At 37.6% G+C, this 14,029-nt stretch overlaps 1 protein-coding gene across 2 annotated transcripts in view; it reads right to left on the bottom strand.

Moving 5' to 3' along the window:
* Window positions 1-12,723, bottom strand: part of LOC6557423 (calcium uniporter protein, mitochondrial) — a 42,193-nt gene extending 29,470 nt beyond the window's left edge. The window contains exons 1-3 of one of the 2 annotated variants that reach the window (XM_032743301.1): window positions 12,362-12,723; window positions 11,552-11,829; window positions 650-770 (exon numbers count right to left, since the gene is read on the bottom strand). In XM_032743301.1, coding sequence (XP_032599192.1) covers window positions 650-770; window positions 11,552-11,674 — 244 coding nt within the window. In that variant the 5' untranslated portion in view covers window positions 11,675-11,829; window positions 12,362-12,723. The remainder of the gene's footprint in view (window positions 1-649; window positions 771-11,551; window positions 11,830-12,361) is intronic. The other variant, XM_043215622.1, reaches the window with a different exon arrangement.
* Window positions 12,724-14,029: the final 1,306 nt, after the last annotated feature.

The following is a 14,029-nucleotide window of genomic DNA, read 5'->3' as shown; positions in this document are numbered from 1 at the left end:
GAATCTAACTCTCCCATTTTCTTCTTGGCAATTGCTGGTTGCCATATTAAACGTCATCTGACTTATCTGGTTTAGTAGTTTGGTTTCTGTTTCTCTGCATTCCAACCTGATTTCACATTCTTCGATATTTGTAATTTGTATAACTTTGAGGGAATCTTTTTGAGCTGCATTTGTTGACGCTTAGTTGTTTGAATAGCGGCTGCAAGGGTAGCTAGGTCCATTTTAGTTCTTTTACCGCCATTTCCGTTGAAACAATCATCTAATTTACAATGCAGATTCGTGTTGATTACGTGATTTTTGCGTTCTTTATCTTTCAGCATATTATAGGCAACGCGATTTTGTACTCTTTTTAGAAGCTCTCTGTTTCTTCGGAACTCTGTATGTGTTGTATGTGCCAGATAATTGTCGTTCCCTTTGTTGTTCGATAGGGATATTATTATATTTGCCCAAATGGTTGCGTTTCTTTGGTAAAGTGAACACCTTTTTGATCTAATATTCGCAAAGCATTCTTGATTTGCGGCTACTGAATAAAATTGATTAAATGTTCACGCAACTATGCTAACAAGCAGAGCCCTCGAATTAATTTTTGTACTTATGCCAATTATTTCCTAAAATTGCCATTGACTAAATATTTAAGGAATTTACTTACCCGTGGCCGGTTGGTTTTTGTGCTTGTTGCTCGTGCTCTGCGGACTCCCGTCATCATTCCAAGGCGTCGACGAGGCGAAAGTTCTGTGATGGTGTTGTAATAAAAGGCCAGGCCAAAAATGCTGCAGGCCAAAGAGACAAACAGAAAGAGAGAAAGAAGATAAGAAAAAGAACAAAAGGTTAAATGAACATTAATGATGATAGGTCGGCTTATTGAATGTGAATTAAATTGGCCATCCATCTGCCGGCTGTCAAAAGCATTCATTAGTAATGCACATATATATAACTTTAGTATATTTTTATAATGTGGATTACATTAATATCTACCTATATTAATATATATATATATAAATATATATATATAAATATATATATAAAAATATATATGGCGAGTGATGTCTGTCTTGCATGCCAAAAGCGTTCCTAATTAAGTTAAAATGCTCCCCAGCGAAATCACGTGCCTGTCATAACGAACATCAAATGGGTTTCAGAGAGGGAGCAAATGCCACAAAATGAAGAAACCGTTCCAATTCCATGCCATTCCATGCGTTATTCCAGGTATGGCAAAAGAGTAAATGGCTTTTATGGGTCAGGGGATAGGCAACAACAACAACTACAGCAGCAACAACGCATCATGTTCACGCCCAGTTTCCCTGCCACACGCTCACAACTTGCGTTTGACGGCGGCCAACGTTGCGTATGAGCAATCTCACGCACACTGGTCGGGAAGCTCAAATGAAAAGTTTTATTTTTCATTTCAATTCACCTGGGAAATAAAATGCGCAATCCAAATCGAAACTGAAACTGTTTACCTTGTCATTGTGCCACACACACACACTCATAAACAGACACAAACACATTCAAATTTAAGCAGCGAAAGACTACCGAACTCTACTCACAACGGACTCAGGACACAGAGCCGTACTGAGAGCGCAAATCAAGATAACAAGAAAAATAATAGCCATCACGGAAGACATAAAAAACAATGATGTTTTCTTAAATCACCTTAAGCCTGACAATAAGTTGAATGGTACACATTTTTTGCTGCAAAGTGTAGTTTGAGAAATTCCAATTCTATTTAAAACTCTTGCACATGACTTATGCTCGAAAGCCATGCTCGTGTCGCGTTTGCTCGTCTGCTTTTAATGAATGCTGTTGCATAATACTAAAAATCGAATGCATCCCACTGCGGTTCGTATATGGCAGTGTATAAATGTGGGTGGGTGTGTGCAGCGTGTGTGTGTTTTGATTGGATTTTGCGCTCAGCTTCAATCAAGCGTTTCAATAATTCAGCAGGCTAGCAATTTAGGGGAGGCAGGGCTAAGTAATTGAAATTTAAATAGTAAATAAATGGGACATGGTGGAAGACAAGTGCGTGAGGCATATATTAAAGTGAAAGTATCTCAGATGCCAGCAACGGCAACATAAATCACATTCGCATGCACCATATTTCGCTCTATTTTTATGATTTGAGATTATTTGGTGTCTGGTCTGTGTGGACTATATATATGAAGAACCGATACAGCTGCGATTGGGAGCGGAATGCCATTTTGATAGAACGGTCTGACAACTGCGACACATCCATTCAATAAATGACAGCATGAGCAATGACTAAAGGTGGCAGCTAACTTTCTAATTTCAAATACCACCCGGATGCCTTAATAAAATTCCAAAGTTGGCAAATTGAGTTAGCAAGTGTGGCCGCAACTGTCAGCCAATATTTGAAGTGAACAAATGAAACGCTCGTTCGAGGGGCATAAATTTAACAAGCTCTGAATGGCAACGACCCACAGCCAGATACTACACACCCCAAAAGTATGCCACACATTTTGACTTCTACTTCTGTTGCTGGCTGAAGCAGAATGCCAAAAGTTTTTATGATCATCCAAGTAAATTGAAATCACAGGCGCGCCGAGAATGCGAAGGAAGCGGTGCCGTCTGCTCATCTTATGGCTTTAAATGAAAATGAAAACGTAAATGAAAATGTTATTTCATAAAATACACCTGCCTGGTGGCGCCATCTTTCGCAACTTGAGCTACTCACTTAAAATTAATTCGTGTTCAGGGGCAGCTTTAAAGGCCAGCAAATGTCGAGAGCAGTCACAAAGGCAAAAACCGACTAAGGCAGCATGGGGCGTTGTCTTATCCGAGTGCTGCGACATGTTGCAGGAATCGCTTCATAATGAGCACAACAATGCGGCCACGTGCGCCCCCTTTGGCAAGGAGATGAGCTAATTCAGGACTAACCAAGCAAAACATACAAACAAGCAACACACAAATAAGCGGCATAGAAGAACTAACTCAACTGAGACGAGCTGACAAAAGAGCTTCTCGCTAGGGGCTGCGAGAGGGTAAGCGGAGCAGGGAGAGCCCATCACAGAAATTGCGCTGCCAAAGAGTTTAGACTATAATAATAAACATACAAAGTTAGGTATATGTTCCCACAAACTTTTTCGCCACAATTTAGTCACCCTCAGCATTTATTTTACTCTACTCAGAGAAATCATTTTTCAAGTCGCATATAAAACAAGATATTCTTGATAAAACTTTCATCATCGTATAAATTTCAATTTTAATTTTCCCTCTTTTATCATAAATATTTTTTTAATGCTTTAGTAATTTTATAAACTATTTACTTATTTGCAGAATTTTATGCTTGAGCTTAAGAGTTCTTTAGACGTAAGCTCAAGTTTTCATTAACCATTGAAAAGTTTGCCAAGCGAGATGGCGACTTTCTTTCATGGAATACAATAAACGTTAGTCGAGGGGCTGCAGGCAGCGTTTGAATTAAAACTGCATAGCTCGGTTCACTGCATCACTTATGCCTCCCTCTGCCATCCAACACAGTCATGTGCCAACCGGCTCTTGCAATTTGCATAGCTCGACGACTTGCCTTTGTTTCATTTGTCGCTGACAAAGTCGCGTGTCAAGTGTCTCATGCGAGGGAAGAACTCTGGCCGAGAGTCATTGTTGATCAGGCAGCCATTGTTGTTGATGTTAACGCTTCTGATTGCCATTGAATGTACGTACTTAATGTCAACAAATAAAGAAAACATAATTCAATAATTCGCGAATAACACTCTACGTCAACAAAGCTTAAATGAGCTTCAAACCGTACATTTATGAGCTATAAAAATTGAGACATGAAAATATTGTGCAATAAAAACGATACGTATACGTAATGTAAACACGTGTACGTCATGATATGAAATTTCATTAAAATGACCTTGGACTTTCCCCGATTAAATGGCACATTTTCACGCTCTCCTACGAATTGAGTATAATAAATCACATAAGCGATTATTCATTTAAGCTGAGATATCAAACAGCATTCTGCGATAAAAATTAAACTTGAAGCTATAGCCCAAATAAAAATACGATATCAGTCGTATATATACATCGGCATAATGAAAGCTGTGTCTATCAAAATCTATAAATATGTTTGCCGCAAAAAAAACCGACAAAAAATATAATAAATTAGAATCATGAGCACAGTGGGAAAAAATAATTGTTGTTGCTTTCATGCAATGGGTAAATAAAAATACAAGAAAACATTAGCTAACGAGTAAACATTTCTGTGTCTACAGAGCAGGTAAATGAAATGGGTAAACATCAAGATGTGGCAGTAGAAGAAGAAAAGAGGCAGCCAAATTCGCCAGACGCGACTATCAAAAATATCAACGAAAATGTTAGAGAAATGTTTTGCACCAACAACCAAAAGCAAACAGCAGATAAAAAGCAACGAAATACGAAAAGCAGACAGACTAAAATTAGTATGCGATATACACCAACGCACATATGTACATATATATAACTATATATATTGACAGGCGTGTAGATATAGAAACTCATGTACGCAGATAGGTATTTGAAATTGAAATGGATTTCTGAGAACAAATCAAAAAGAACAAAAATGAAAAAGAGCAATATGCTTCCACAATTTGTCGCAAACTCATATTTTACATAGATGGAAAAACAGTTCGTTGGCTGTGTGTGCGGAGGAAAGGGTTGGGCTAGATAAAATGGCCATTTGGCTGTCTGTGTTACAAGTTACAAACATGGCTAGCATTACGGATGTCCCATATGGCTGGCGGGCAGCAAGTATGCAAAAAGCACAGACTCTACGAAAGTTAAGCTATGCTCAGAGAAACCCATTCCTCTCTACCCTCTTCGCCCCTTTGTATATTGTTATGTAGGGCATGTTTTATGGCCCATTTTGGAATGTTTCGGGCCAGAATGCACGTTATGGGAATTGTGCGACGCATTCAGCTAAGCACATTTGAATTATTGTTCTAATGAAGTGTCTCATGGCCAGCGCTACGTATGCGTAATAATACACAAAGTTACGCATACGTCACGTGGTCATTGATAACTCAACTATTGCAATAAAGGCGTTTAAATGCAAATTATTTATAGAGTTAAGCAGCTAGAGAGAGAGAGATAGAGAGAGAGAGCGGGGGAAAAAAGCCCTGATTAATTAAATATTCAACTAATTGGAAATGCAAGTTAATTAAAGTCAAATTCTAATTAGAGACGAGACGCAGACGTGATGAAGACCACTCGTTTTATGTTTTGACCCAAGTTTGGTTGTGTGCGTGTCTGAGTGTGTGTGTAAAGGCACAACTTGGCCAGTGGCAAATGTCAATATAATTTTCCTAGCGCCCTGTCCATGGCCAAATAAAAAGCGTTAAGCCCTCAACTGAGTAACTGTGTGGATGAATTACGAGTGAAACTAAGTGCTCTGCAATAGGAGAGCGCCAAGCAAATTGAGGCATTAAACTTGCCAACAATTTGAAGGATGTTAAAAAGGGAGCAACATAAACTCGACGCTCGGCACATGATACGGGATAAAATAGCAACTGCGTACCAAGTAACACAAACATAGCAAACATTCTGCCTCCAGAGTATCCATTTATACGATAACCATAAGATGAACTGGGTAATAGCATTAATCACTCAAATACTCGTCAAAGTTTAGCTATGTGAAGCTATAACGAAGTGCCAGCAAAATTTGCATTCTCTAAAGTTTGCCGGATAACAATTATAACAAATAAAAAATCATACTTTATCTTGAAAGCAGAGCATAAAAAATTCGCATTAAAAAACCTTGACTGAGTAAAAATATTTTTGTATGTGTATAAAATGATTCAATTTTTACTACGAGAAAAAGATAAGAAAATACCGCAAAAGCCAGCTGCCAACGCCTTGAAAATCTGTACGAAAAATATGTGCAGCTTTGTGGCAGCCAAAAGCGAAGCAAAAAATATGTGTAGCCACATAAAACCTTTGACTTTTCTTTTTGTCCTCGTCTTGGGATATGCATGCGAAGTTGGCACAGGCAGCTGCTCGGGAAGCACGAACGATTTTAATTTGCTTACAATTAGAAAGGGCAGCATTAGGCACACTCGGGACCTTGAATTTCCACACGAAACGCTAGCCAAAAGAAAGGACACGCCCTACAGCTTCTCAAGGCAGTCAACAGCGCGTGATTATTAACGACAGGCAAAGAGAAAAAAAAAACGAAATTCTAATAAAAATAAAAACCGAAGATGCCAGCAAAACTGCGACGTGGCTGCGTTAAGTGGCCCTCAAGCTGCGATGTCGCCTAAAAGGACATGCAAACGACATAATTCAGGGAGTTTAACGTAATAAACAGTCTGGGGCCAAAAATGTTGAGAACGCTTCCGAAATGCTCTTAATAACATATGCACTCGCCAACAAATAATATTAACGTTGCTATTGCAAAAACAAATTTGTCCATCATTTCCAATTATGCATTGCAACAAAATCAATAAATGTAGTAGTCATTTAAATTTTAATCAAATACTAAATTTAGCAATTATGAGCAATGTTTAACCTTTCATATTTATTTTGCTAACCCATTCATAATGTTTATATTTCAAATTTATTCTGAATACACTAATTAATTAGCATTATGGAATTTGTATCTTCTGCACATGGACAACTTGGTAATTTGAAATCTTTTGTTACTAAATTTGCCGAACTTTGTTGCAATTGACTTCTTAAGACACAATATCTAATTAAAAAAATAACACTCCACTTCTTAAAAGCAGCCGTAATTTTAATATTAGTAGTACTAATGCAGTCAAAGCCCACGCCAAATTGACTGCCTTATCTCATGTAGCCAAACTTGATAAACAAGAAGGGAGCCACGAAAGAAAAACCACAGCAGCGCCAGAACAATTTATGTTGCTCATTTTGTGGCAAGTTACTTTTAGAGTAAAACATTTGCATATAATAGCAAAATTTGCACGCCTGACACGGGGAAACAGAGTAGCTGACACTGCTGGGATCTGGGTGCAGAGCTTTTCGGGTACACTGGCCAGGCCATCAGCACATACCAATGAAGGGGGTTGAGTGTCTTAAGACACGCCCTGAATTATTAACAGGCATTTTATGCAGTTAACTTTGGGCTGTTTCTTTCTGGTGTATAACCTTTTAAATTGTTGGAAAATTTATGCAAAGATTTCTGTCTCAAGCAGTAGCTCTTGAAAAGAGAGAGGGGGCCACAAGTTGTTTGTCTGGTCCCTCGCGTCGAACTCACAATCTAAATATTTGCTATATGAATTAAAGACCAGTGGCACAATTCTTGGGTGTTTTGTTGTGTTGTGCGCTGTTTGTTTGGACAATGCATTATCAGCAGCGAACCAATAAATTGACTTTAAATCACAGCCAAGTGCTCAAAGGGTGCCCTAAAGGGGGAACATTTGTGATAGGGGTTATAAATTATGCATGGTATTAAATGTCGAGGTTAGCTATTGGCCACTCAGAGCTCAGAATTTAATTACCCTCAATTCATCAAGTGGAAAAATATTTGCATTTGCTGCGCAAAGTATAAATCATAAAGAATTCAAGAAATAGCATTTGTTGATAACACTTATCAGAAGCAGCTGACACAAAGCTCTTTGCAGTTTAACAAGCACTGCAACGAGCTACAAATGGGCTTGTCCATCTGTCGGATACTCGCACAATTATAGTTAGTTCAACATGTGTTTTTATAGACCCCCTCCCACCCGATGGAGGGCAGGATAAACAAGTCAAGTACGAATAAAAACCAAACGAACTAGTTTTGTGGGTGGGTGGCTTGGCTGGTGGTGCTGGTAGTTAACAGTAGAAATACCATTTCATGCGGGTCAGACAAGTTGTTGTTGGGGCTGTGGTTCTTGTTGGGTGTTGGGTGTTTGACGCGTAGCGAATGTCAAGAGCAAAAGCAATGGCGATAACTCGTAAGGATAAACTGAGCTAAAACAATTGGCCAAAAGGTAAATTGAAATGAGAGCGAACAAAATATATTCAAATATATATATATTTAAATATATGTCAGATATTCAGCTAACCAATAGGGGATGTTGTTCCACATTTTCTAATGATACTAATGGCCCAGACAGTTCTGGTTAGTGTTAATTGGAAACGTATGCTCAGGCTGCAGGTAGATAGTATATAGCGCAGTGGTATTTATACACATATATTCCTGCCACATCCATTTCAGCATATGCAAACAACCTGCAAATACATCCCTTTGGTACAGCCACGTGAAAGATTTTGGTGTTCTGATAAATGTGGGAAAACGTGCAGAAGTTTGCAACAAGCAATCCGCTTGAGGTCAGGATACTCAGGAGAGCATTCGAGGGTGGAGTGGGTGGAGGAGAGGTAGGTCTATGGTATGAGGTAGGTCGTATAAAATTCAAATATGCTGTGGCTGCTGTTTGTGAACTGGTTAAGCCAAAAGCTTTCCGCGGATAGAGAGGAGCAGTAAAGCCGAAACTTGATGATCCAAACAAATGAAAAAGCGTCGCGTTGCAGAAGATTATGAAAAAGTTGCAGTCAACCTAACAAATTTGCTAATTGGTACACTTATCGCTCGTCTGCAACGTGTTTGAGTTGTGCAGATAAAAAGACAAACTTCAACAGATAATAGCTGAGCAAATGCGTAAAACTATTCTGTCTCTCTTAGATAAATAGTTTAAAAAGTAGCTACGAGTTATTTTCAAATTGTCAAAGTTTAAATGCACTTAAAATATGTACAATATATTTATATATACACAAAAAATATGTGGTTATCATAAGGTGTGAGTTAAATTGTCAAGATAAAATAATATGTTTTTCTGGACACCTTTTTTTTTTTGTTAATTATAACACTCTATGCTTAAAAACAAACAAAATAAGAGTGCAAATAATCAAATTTAATCATATAAAATTTTATCTATGCCGCTCCCGAAAAACAAACATTTTTATGGACTCGATTCCCATAAAACAAAAATATTCTTAATTATGAATCATACGCAAAAATTATATATATGTTTTGCGGGAAAAATTCCCATGAAGTAAAATATTGTGACTTATGAATCATAATTAAAAATTATATAGGTTTCTCGATTACTCTTTTGTAATTATAACAAGTCTACAAAAACAAAGCAAATGCTCAAAGGCTGTGGATTAAAACTTAGATTAGACAAGCTATCTATGCATTTTTGTAGTACCATCAATATATAAATATTAAGATAGCAAATGTGAAAGCTTCTCAACACATTTCCTTCACACGTTCGATATCTCGAGTCTTCTAATCACTGGCTAAGCATCAACAGCGAAAAGCTCTTCAAAACTGAGAAGCTTCGTGTTCATAGCAACTGATAAGCGTTTGGTATATATATGGTATAGTATATATTGATTGGTTTCAAGTATCATTAATTAAGCACACATAAATTTGAAGTGCCAAAACAATGCCTTGAATGAAATTTGCATACATTTTGTTGTTTTTCGATTTTGTTTTCCGCTCAACCTGCCTTTGTTTTTTGAATTTGTGCAAAAATGAAAACAAAATTGGGCAAACAGTCCGTGCCGAGCGGTGCCATAATCACATATCAATTTCAACGCTTTCTCTGCGGTTGCATGTGCAAAATTTATATGCGGCCCAGCAAAAAATAAATAAAAGAATCTGACCGAGGTCAGAACCGCATCTGCTATGACCCACAACACCCAGAGAGACAATAACAATGCTACAACAAATGTGCAAAATAACAAAACCAATAGTCCACTTACACACACACACACACAGACACGCAGGAAATGGTGTTGGGATGTCCTCTTTAACACACATTTTGTGTTGTGCTGCAGACCGAATGGCGCCAATAAAACTTTACTCAAAAAAAAACAAACAAAAAATTTTGTACAGGAAAACGACTTTAGTTACTGTTTTTGGGGGACAAGGCTGTCAATATGTGCGGAAAGCAGCAGCAGCCGAAAATGGCAACAAGAACGTGCCCCAAGCAGACTTATGACAGACACACACTGCAGTAGGAGAATGGGGAAAAGGGGGACGAGGAGTGTGCCAAATTTCTTCAATGCAATAAAATGTTAAATTTGATTTTGTTGCATTTGCCTTTCTGACTTTAATCAGCACTCGGCGAGTGCAAAGCAAGTGAGAATTGAGTGGCAAGGTGGAATGTGAGAGAAACAACAACAAATAAAGTGCCTTCTGTGTGGCATGTGTATCAATTGACGTTGACATTTAAAGAGGGTGTGCGACCCTCGCCCCTCGCATTGTCAGATAAAAACTTTTTTTTTCAACATTTTTTACTGTCTTGGTTTGTTTGCATTCTTCTTCTTCTCTCCCATTTACATAGGCAAGCCAAACAAAAGCTACTCTTTGTGCCTCTCTCTCTCTCTCTCTCTCTCATTCTATATCCATATATTTTGTTGTGTATGGCCTCGTCGCTCTTCCTTCCTCTTATCCTTCAAATAGCAGGGAATTTTATCATTTCGTATGCAAATCGCGTTTGCCATAAAAAAGGAACATGTTATTGTTAGTCCTCAGAGTTGTTAGCAATTTTATTCTTGACTCTTCCCATTGTTGCGTTTGGGGACCAAAATGTCTCACCTGAGACAATCAGCTGATAAAGCTGCCACACACACAAACACACACACACAATTGTGCGGTCAAGGGGTCACAAGATGATTCACAGCTGACTGCTTCTTTCACTTGAGACATTAATATTATTGGCAAAATTGGCAATTCAAGCGAGTCGCACGGTTTTTGTGTCACTACAGAGAGACAGAGAGCGTGTGTAGATAATCGCCTCTTAAAGCCGACTAATGTTCTCTCACTGTCTATTTAATTAATTGCTTTCACACAGCAACAAACTGTGTTTCATTTCCCATCGTTTCCTACTGACAGATATACAAAATGATAAACAATTATTGACAGCTGTTGTGGCTCTGTTAAGGAGGAGGGAGGGTGACGGCTCACAGGTGCTTGATTCGAACAATGTGTACTTATTACACATACAAGCACAAATGTAATTTAACATTACCTGTACATGTGACTCATTGAGAGCGAACTTCAGCTGAAGTTCTAGGCAGGGAGAGGACAGAGAGAGAGAGAGAGAGTGGGAGATTTGGACAGGCAGCAAATATGTTCGTTCAGAGAGCGGCTGCTGTGCGGAAAAGTAAGCAAGGTAAAACAAAAACAAAGAAAAGAAACAGCAAACAAAAAGGGCTGCCAATAAGAAAGCTTAGAATAACAAAGTAGAATGTAAACTATGTATTTATGCACAAGTGTGTATGTGTATGTATGTATATATATATATATATAAAATTGTATTTGTGTTTTTTGTTTCTGTTGCCGCATAAATTTTAATAAGTTAAAAAAAAATGCCCACACGCGTTAACCAACTCAGGCATATATAACATATGCTATATATATTTGTATTTATGTATTTATGTTATTTGCTATGCTGCTCAATTCGTATAAGAATAAGTGTGTATATTTTTATAAATTCCACATTGCCACCGGCAGCTGGCATTTTCCCTCCCGGAGCGACACACGCATACACAAATACATACATATATATATATATACTTAGTTGGAGGACGTTCCACTTACCCGCCTTGCAAATGACGTCGACGTCGGCGTTAAGCGCAGTCCGCAGCGCTCAAACTGACGCACATTGGAGCGGCCCTGGAGCATGTTGCGAATGCTCAGAATGACAGCGCCGTGTTTGGACATTCTGCTGATGAAGTGCGGATTAGCTGCTTGAGTCGTAGCTGGAGCTGGAGCTGAAGTTGGTGGCAAAAACACACGCGAACTTGCCGAACGCGAGAGCACAGCAACAACAACAACAACAACGGCAAGAAAAACAATTCGCTACTTGTGAATCACAGCTGCGAAAGACAATAAAACAAGCCGGCCAATGAGTAATGAGTATGTTGCACTTGTTACTGTTAAGGTTGTTGTTGCTGTTGTTGTTGTTATTTTGCTCAGCTGACAAAAGCAAAGCAAACACTGCCTAAAATCTCATTTTTTATTGGTTGTCAACAATATCACAGAAAATTCGAATTTCTTGTCGTTCTTCGTATGTGCCGTGAGACGAGCTTCTATGCTTAATTTTGCTAACCGAAATTATGACAAATCAAATATGTTGGTGAAAATTACGCGAAAAATTAAAACAAGCGAATTTAGTCTAAATTTATTTGAATTTTGACTTGAAACAATTACACATTTTGCTGCTGCCGAAACGAAAAACGAAATGAAATGAAATGAAATGTAACATTTAAGTTGCTTGTGCTTAAGCAAAATGCAACAGTGTCAACAACAACAGTAACAACAACAGCAACGGCGGCGCCAAAAAATAAAATAAAAGGTGGAAAGACGAGAATGGGATGAGAATGCGCAAAGGTTAAAAAAGAGATTTACCGGTTGTTGTTGTTTGCTAAACTTCACTGGGGTTCTCTTTTTACGCGCGGCACATGTTAAACACTGCTAAAAACACAGATGTTTTTTTTCTTTTTTTTTGCTTTTCTTTTCTCTCTTTACATATACAATTTTGTATGTAATTTGATGAAGCTGTTAAGCGGCGTCGTTTCCAATCAGACTTTGCTCTCGGCTTGAGTTGCACTTGCGAATGAGACAAATACACAAATGTGAGATGGGCGGCGGATTTTCGCTTCACTTCATAGATTTATTTGATTTATTAGAGAGTTCTAAATATAAAGCTTAATGTCTAAAGGAAAGCAGCCGCAACACGCCGAACGCCGAACACCGAACCGCGCGCGATTAAGTTTGATAACAGACTGCTGTTAACATTCACTCGTGCTGTTAGAACCCCTTTTGGCGCAAACGCATGCAGGCAGTTCGAAAATTCGAAATCAGCTGTGCTGTCTGGGCTGCTAATCCACCAGGGCTAGTATGCAGGCACAATTTTCGAAGAGCATATTGTAAGCACATACTTTCAAAGCTATATAAGTAAATCTGTATAGCCTACAACAAAAATATGAATATATGTGATATGCACTTTAAATTAAACATTCAAAATGTTATGTAGCAGAGAACTTGAGCATAACATGTAGTTAGGTGAGCAAACTGTTAACACGTCGTTAAGTGAGTGGGTTCGTTGAGTTGATACTTTCGTTGAATGAGAACTCTCGTGTCGCAAAATATGGCAGCTCTATGGGATTATTCAAGACACACACCATGATTGGTGTACTAGCTGCATTCAACGAAATTTCGAATAAAAAATCATTGGTCGAGTGCATTTAAGTTTTTCGCTTTTATTATTGTCGCATTACGAATCTAAACTTTAACTAGTTTATATATATATGTCCAACTATACAATATAACTATATACTATATATGTAGAGCTTTGCTTAGTGCTTAGTGTAAACATACATTTAAATTAGAAGGTTTCATTTTTAAGCATTTTTCTCTTCGTTCGCTGCGGTTTTTTTGTTTTCTATTGTTTTATCGTTTTACACATAAAAACATTTATCATACACTTAATACAAATAGCAGCCTTATTCATATATTTCTATATATTAAATATATGTAACATATTTATAGCACTCGCAACTGCAAAAAGAAAAAATACAAAAAAAAAAAAAACAGGCTTTACAGTTTTGGCATGGATTGAGAAAGGCTAATTAAATATTCAACTGAAAATACAATCAGATTATAATATTAATTAATATGATAGTTATTGCTGCAATTGCGTGGAGTAGTTTTTAGTAACACACAAAATGAATTTTACATAACAGTTATTTTTTTCTCTCGAGGTAAAAACGAAAATGAATCAAGTCGAAAGCTAATTTGTCACCAGTGTCAAAATGGACATGCATAATAATAATAATAATAATTGGCTGTGATTTTTATTGCTTTTTTTCTCTCATTAAATATTGTAATTTCTCGTTTTTCGTTTCTTTTTAACATTTAAACAACTAACAAAGCGCCTGAATGCATTTACGCATTTATTTATGCATTTATTTATTATGCTTGCCCCATATATTATAAAGCACACGCACACACACATCCACATACATCCACAAATACATACATCCACAAACACATATTTTGTAACATGCCATTATA

The sequence above is a fragment of the Drosophila grimshawi genome, unplaced genomic scaffold (assembly GCF_018153295.1).
Source record: "Drosophila grimshawi isolate 15287-2541.00 unplaced genomic scaffold, ASM1815329v1 contig_44, whole genome shotgun sequence".
Classification (NCBI taxonomy): Eukaryota; Metazoa; Arthropoda; class Insecta; order Diptera; family Drosophilidae; genus Drosophila; species Drosophila grimshawi.
The sequence above is the reverse complement of the archived record's forward strand: the minus strand, read 5'-3'. Positions and strand labels throughout refer to the sequence as shown.